The 7715-nt window shown below is 35.7% G+C and overlaps 1 protein-coding gene across 1 annotated transcript; it reads right to left on the minus strand.

Annotated features, from left to right (window-relative positions):
- Positions 1–276: 276 nt before the first annotated feature.
- LOC110886492 (trimethyltridecatetraene synthase) lies at positions 277–2765 on the minus strand. The gene is made up of 2 exons (XM_022134307.2): positions 1759–2765; positions 277–1006 (listed from the first exon to the last, which is right to left on the minus strand). Exons 1-2 carry the CDS (start codon positions 2662–2664, stop codon positions 377–379), a joined length of 1536 nt encoding a protein of 511 aa, XP_021989999.1. The 5' UTR covers positions 2665–2765; the 3' UTR covers positions 277–376.
- Positions 2766–7715: the final 4950 nt, after the last annotated feature.

Consider the following 7715-nt stretch of genomic DNA (forward strand, 5'->3'; position numbering starts at 1 on the left):
CATAAATACTTAAGGAAGACGACTTATATGGGCAAAAAAAGTGTATGGTTCTTGAGCAAGTGGACTTGGTGACAAAATTTTTATCTAGTAAATGTCATTGTAAAAGATTAATATGCTATTACTAAAACACAATTTGTTTGTTTATAAAATGTAAAAGATTAATATGCAATTACTAAATCACAATTTGTTTATTTATAAAATGATTTAAAAGGTTAGATGACGTAGCCATCTTTATCTATGCTTACATACATATTTTTGGGTTTGGTATAGACAGGAAGCATTGAAAGACACTTGCATTTATTTATTTATATATAAATATGAAAAGGAGAGTGATACATTGACATCGTACATAATTAAAGCTTGCAACAAACACACACTAAAGATGGTACATTTCAAGTGGAAGCCTTGGTTCAGCCACTGTGACAAGTGGAAATTTCTTTGGTGTCGATAGCCCGAAAATCTCCTCCATGTTCAAGTCGTCGTTGGTCATTGTACCCGGCAATTTCCAGTTAAACCCGTGAAGTAAGTTAGCCAATGTCGCTTCGATAACCTTATATCCTAAGCTATACCCGGGGCACATCCTTCGGCCCGCACCAAATGGTAACAACTCAAAGTCATGACCCTTGACATCAATTTCCTTTCCAGTGAATCTTTCAGGACAAAACTCTTCGGGGTTATCCCACAGTTTAGGATCTCTCCCGATGGTCCAAACGCTAACCAACACTCGGGTTCCTTCGGTAATGTCATAACCGGCTACTTTACAATCCTCACGAGCTCTTCTTGGGACCAACATTGGTGCCACGGGGTGCAACCTCATTGTCTCCTTAGCAATCGCCTCGATGTAAGGTAGGTTAGGCATGTCCTTTTCTTGAACCCATCTGTTCTTGCCTATGACTCGATCGAGCTCTTCGGTTGCCTTTTTGAATATCTCGGGTTTTTTAAAGATTTCGGAAATCGCCCATTCGACAGTAACAGCCGAGCTCTCGGTTCCACCGGCAAGCAAGTCCTGCACGTGTCAAAAATTAAAGGACCACAGAAGTGGAGTCTGTTAGACTATCCGTACTGATATTTGTGGTGGATATCATTCATTTATTCTAGGTATATGTAACTATTCTCCGTACATCTCGACATGTTTAATGTTTATAAGGTTGTCAAAAATTAAAGTTGCGGGTCACATAGTCATGAGTACTATGGTTGCCACAAGGATACGGATGAAAACCCGGGGCGGATATAGTTTGAGACATGGGGTAGCCCCTGCTATCCCTTTTATGCTCTAGCGGTAGTGTAAATTTTGGAAAAAAATTGACCGTTTTTTCGATTTTGCTGCTCCTATAGAAAAGAAATTTTTGATACGTTACGCCTTACTATTTTTTTTCTATATTCGCCACTGATAAAGAACACATAATTGTAAATCAAACTACTATGTCGGATACACCACAACAAAATGGTATATAGCAACATTATAATCATTACATTTTTAACAATCCCTACCATGGTACCATGAATTATTGGTGGTATTACCATGTGCACCAATAATTAAAAAGTAAACCATTTGCTTTCTTTTTATAATGCCAATCTTTTTGTTTTAATTTTAGAAATTTTCTTTAAGATGAAGTTGGAAAAGAACAGGAAATTACATGTATCCTTCACTAGACTTTTAAAATTACATTTTTTCTTGAATCATGCTTGAAAAAAAAAAAATTATGATTCGAGAAAATATGTAATTTTGTAAGTTTAACAGATATTCGAGAAAAGTACCTGTGTAAAAGCTTTAACGCCATGTCTTTCAAGCTTGACATCAAGATTCGGATCATCAGCAAGCTGCAACAACAAATCAACCATATCCGTCGCGACAAACTTCTCCCCCTCTGCTTTTCGCCGCGAGTTATGCTCATCCAAAACATGCTCCAAAAACCGATCAAACTTCTTGCTAACCGCCTTCATCCGCTTCACATACCCTTGTAGATCCATGAAATCAATCCACGGTATCGAATCGCCAATATTAAACACACCATTCAACAAAAACAACTCATCCAACATCTTCTTAAACTCGTCCGGACTCACAACCGAGTTCTCCGACTCGTCCAAATACCTCTTCCCCAACACCATCCTACTAATAACATTCAAACTCACGGTTGACAAAAGATCCTTCAACAGAATCTCTTGTCTAGAAGATTTAAATATAGTTTTTATTAATGAATATGTCTCCTCCACTCGAATATACTCGTACGATTCGAGTCGCTTCGCGCTAAACAACTCCATAACACACATTTTACGCGCTTGTCTCCAATACGCCCCGTATGGGGACCATGTAATATCAGAGTAATTATAAGTTGTGTATTTACCCGCTGCGGTTTTTGGACGACAAGCAAAGTTAAGATCCTGTGTCTTTAAAAACACCTTGGCCATTTCGACCGAGGATCCAACTACGACGTTAAACGAGCCGAATTTAAGTTGCATGATCTCTCCATATTTTTGGGAGAGATCATGGATGGAACGGTGGGGGAGGGTGCCTATGAGGTTAAGGTTTCCAATTATTGGCCATGGTTTAGGGCCCGGTGGTGGGTTGAGGTTGCGGCGACGACGGAGACGACGCGATAGGAGGAGGAGGACCACCGTGGCTAGCCATGCTACGGCGTAGTAAGGGTAAGAAAGTGAATCCATTGGGATAGTTGGTGAGTGTTTGTTTAGTTGTTGAGTGTTTTGGTGTGAGTGTTGTGAGAATTTATTAATGAAGTGGTGGTTATTTATAGAGGTATTTTATTAGTGGAAGTGTGATATTTTGGTTTTTTTTATTTAGTTTTTAATCGTTTAAAAAGAGACTAATAGGTGTGAAGATGACTAGTCAATTGAATAACTACCAAAAGTTTACTTGGTTTTTTTAAAGCCTCCAACACTCGTGTTTTCTCACGCTCACAGAAGTGATTACAAAATTCTTTTCTTTTAATAATTGATATCGAAAAACACAAAATTAATAATTCGTCGGTGAAGATACGAATCCGTCCATGAAATTTGGTGAGATATAAAAAATGGGTAGTAGTTTTATTGACTTTATATATTACTATAAAAAGTGGATGATTTGTTTAATTTAAATATTAGAGTTAATTATATAGTTAGTTCTTGTGATTTGCACAAAGTAATATAGTTAGGTACTAATAGTTTAAAATCATCTTCTAGGGTTTTAACTTTCCATTTTGTAACGCTTGAAGGTATTAACGTTAATTGTTTGTTAAACTATTAGTACCTAAGTATGTTATTTTGTGCAAACCACAGAGACTAACTATGTTAATACCCTAGAAGTTAATACTTTCAAACGTTACAAAATGAAAAGTTAATACCCTAGAAGGTGATTTAAAACTATTAGTAACTAAGTATGTTATTTTGTTCAAACCATAGAGACTATGTAATTAACTCTTAAATCTTGGTTATTAAAATAATACTTTATATGTCTTTGTTTATTCAGTAAACACATCTTTCATTTAAAATTCACTATGATGACAATATGTGGTGGTGTTGACACAAAGAAAATAAGAGATGAACGAAGAAAATCCTTGAAATTTCTTAGTAATGCCTTGTTCATTTCCAAATCACTTTTCATTTTATGGAACTTCCACGTACATACCTTCACACTTTGATGAAATTTACATAATTTTTTCTTTGACTTCCTCACTAGTGACAATAGGCCATCAATTTCGATCACGAAAATCCTTAGAAATTTACATTATTTAGAAAAAGTGAATGGAATGTGGAAGATGCAAGTACTCATCACTTTTACAGGTTTGTATTATTTAAACGGTTTGTTATAAAATCTAAAATAACAACGATTTGTTATAGGAGTTAAATGCCATTTTAGTCCCTGTAGTTTGAGCCATTTTGCCAGTTTAGTCCAAAGGTTTCATTTTTAACATGTGCGTCCAAAAAGGTTTCACAGTTGCCATTTTAGTCCACTAGGTTAACTTCATATATTTTTTCTGTTAACAAGAAGGCCAATTCGGTAATTTTGTATGTAATTCTGTTAACTAAAAGGGCAATTCAGCCATATAAAATGACCGAATTGGTCTTCTCGTTAACATAAAAAATAGGTTGAGTTAACCCAGTGGACGAAAATGGCAACAGTGAAACCTTTTTGGACCCACAGGTTAAAAATGAAACATTTGGACTAAACTGGCAAAATGACCCAAACCACAGGGACTAAAATGGCATTTAACTCTAAAATCTAGAGTTAATTACATAGTTAGTCCCTTTGGTTTGCACAAAATGACATACTTAGGTACTAATAGTTTAAAATCACATTCTAGGGTATTAACTTTTCATTTTGTAACGTTTGGAGGTATTAACTTCTATGGTATTAACATAGTTAGTCCCTGTGGTTTGCTCAAAATAACATACTTAGGTACTAGTAGAATGTGATTTTAAACCTACAAATAACGTTAATACCTCCAAACGTTACAAAATAAAAAGTTAATACCCTAGAATGTGATTTTAAACTATTAGTACCTAAGTATGTTACTTTGGGCAAACCACAGGGACTAACTATGTAATTAACTCTAAATTCTAATAACATAAGTTAAGATGTCTATTATCTCAGGTTGGTGAGTTGGAAATTTTCAATTCTAACATAACTTATATATATTCGTGTCGTGTCAAACCCATTTTAAATAGTGTTGTGCTCTCCACGCATTTCATGTTTACATTTATTTGCGAATATGAATAGTTAGTAGTGATTTCATAACAATTTAAACAATCAGTTATTACGACTCGAATGAAACTTTTTTTTTTTGTAATTTGTATGGTTTAATTAAATGTTTTCGGTTCTTTATCTCACGTTCCAAATTACAAACTTAGGTAGTATATTAGCTCGATATTAGAATAAACGATGAAAATGACTAGAAAATGCATAGTTACCTAGTGGAGGGTTCAAATGAGAAGAAAAATTTTGTAAGAATAAAAAGAATAAGTTTTAAACCAATAGAAATGCTTCACTTTACTTCATTTAATATGTGTATTTAATGTTATTAATAAAGGCGTATAGGTAAATTTATAATTGTAACTAATTAGCTAACTAACTAAACTTTTAACTCACTTTTAAATATACTCTTTCAAGATAAAATAATTTATAGTGAAGGACAATTTTCGACATGTGTAGGATAAATTTTAGTATGTGTAGGATAAATTCTTAAATGTATATGATAAATTTAGAAATGCTTAGGGTAATTTTCGGTAAGTGTAAGATATATGTAGGATAAATTTTGAAATGTGTAGGATAAAATGTTTTTTTGCTTTATTAATGAGAAGAAGCGTTTAGAATTCTTAAGCAAAGACTAACCAACGCACCCATACTAGCGTTACCAGAAGGAATAGAAGACTTTGTAGTCTATTGTGACGCTTCTAAGTTAGGCTATGGATGTGTGTTGATGCAACGTCAAAAGGTTATAGCCTATGCGTCTAGACAACTTAAGAATCATGAAGAGAATTATTCAACCCATGATTTAGAATTAGGAGCCATAATTTTTGCCCTAAAGATTTTGAGACATTACCTTTATGGTAGTAAGTTTACCATTTTCACCAATCATAAAAGTTTAAGGTATGTTTTCGGGCAGAAGGAGTTGAATATGAGACAAAGACGCTGGATGGAAATACTGAGTGATTATAATTGTAATATTCAGTATCATGCAGGAAAAGCAAATGTAGTAGCCGATGCTTTAAGTCGAAAGTATCACGAAAAGCCAAAAAAGAGTACGTTCTCTTAAATTAAATCTTCAGTAGATTTAAACGAACAGATTAGGAAAGCACAAGAATCAGTAATCAAGGATGATACTGAGAAATTGAAAGGAATGATTAAGGAATTAGAACAAGGAACAGATGGAATTTGGAGATTCCATAAGAAAAGGATGTGGATACCCAAATTAGGAAATCTACGCCACCGTATATTAGAAGAAGCCCATAAGTCTAAGTATACGATGCATCCTGGAAGTGATAAGATGTATCAAGATTTAAGAAAGAATTTCTGATGGATAGGAATGAAAAAGGATATAGCAACTTATGTTGCCAAGTGTCTAACCTGCTCACAGGTTAAAGTTGAGCATCAGAAACCCTCAGGATTATTGCAGCCGTTAGAAATGCCGATTTGGAAATGGGAATTAATAACAATGGATTTTGTTACCAAATTACCCAAAACAAGAAAAGGTAATGATACAATCTGGGTGATTGTAGACAGGCTAACCAAATCTGCACATTTCTTGCCAATGAAGGGAACTTTCAGTATGGAACAGTTAGCTAAATTGTATGTAAATGAAATAGTTTCATTACATGGAATTCCTTTATCAATTGTTTCTGATAGAGATAGTCGTTTTACTTCTTATTTTTTGATCAAGTTTCCAAAAAGCAATGGGAACCAAGCTAAATCTAAGCACCACTTATCATCCTCAAACGAATGGACAAAGCGAAAGGACAATTCAGACAATGGAGGATATGCTTAGAGCTTGTGTAATTGATTTTGGAGGAAATTGGGACGAATACCTACCATTAATAGAGTTTTCCTACAATAACAGCTATCATATCAGCATCAATGCTGCACCATTCGAAGCACTTTATGGACGAAAGTGCCGAACTCCAGTCTGTTGGGCAAAGATTGGAGAAAAGTAATTATCTGGACCAGAAATAGTACAAGAAACTACGGACAAGATCATTCAAGTCAAGGAACGACTAAAAGCAGCACGCGATCGACAGAAAAGTTATGCTGATAACAGGCGAAAGCCGTTGGAATTCCAGGTAGGCGACAAGGTGTTATTGAAGGTCGCTCCTTGGAAAGGAGTGGTAAGATTCATCAAAAGGGGAAAGCTAAGCCCCAGGTATGTTGGACCTTTTGAGATTATTAGAAGAATAGGACATGTAGCCTATCAGCTACAACTGCCATAGGAAATGGCAGGAATACATGATGTATTTCATGTATGCAATCTCAAAAAGTGCTTAGCTGATGAATCACTAGTAGTGCCTCTTAAGGATATAAAGATAAATGAGAAACTGAAGTTTGAAGAAAAGCCTCTACAAATTGAAGACATGAAAGTCAAGAATCTCAAACACAAGAGATTGGTTCTAGTCAAAGTAAGATGGGATTCTAAACAGGACTAGAATACATGTGAGAGCTTGAATCAGAGATGCAAAGGAAATATCCACACCTGTTCAATAGACCTCGAGGACGAGTTCTAAAACAAGGTGGGGAGGATATAACAACCCTCCTAAAATATTTCCGACACCCCTAAAATATTTAGAACACCTTAATACGCCCTAAAATACACCCCGTATACGACAACTGGTCCTAAAATACCTTTATATAATTAAAAATAAAATAAAATCAAAATTCTGGTTGCGCTCGCGGGCCGCAACAGATCAACATCAGGCCGGCACCTGGTGCCGCCACGTGTCGGCAGCATGTCAAGCCTACTGGCCGAATCAGCAACCCTAGGGCCTACCCTAGTGGGCCTCGTGGGCCGTGAAGCCCTTTGCTGAAGTATACGCGGGGCGCGGCAAAGTGTCGATCAAACATTATAAATAAGGGGCATCGGCCTTCAGTTTACAATCGCTTATATCTCAATCTCTCTCTCAAAATTCTGAAGTAGTAATAGTAATACTGGGCATTATACCCCCCTAATTAACGGAGTTCTGCCTCGTTGTAAGTATCATAACCCCCGGTTACGTATTAGATACACTGCCCG

This window comes from Helianthus annuus, chromosome 10 (assembly GCF_002127325.2).
Source record: "Helianthus annuus cultivar XRQ/B chromosome 10, HanXRQr2.0-SUNRISE, whole genome shotgun sequence".
NCBI lineage: Eukaryota > Viridiplantae > Streptophyta > Magnoliopsida > Asterales > Asteraceae > Helianthus > Helianthus annuus.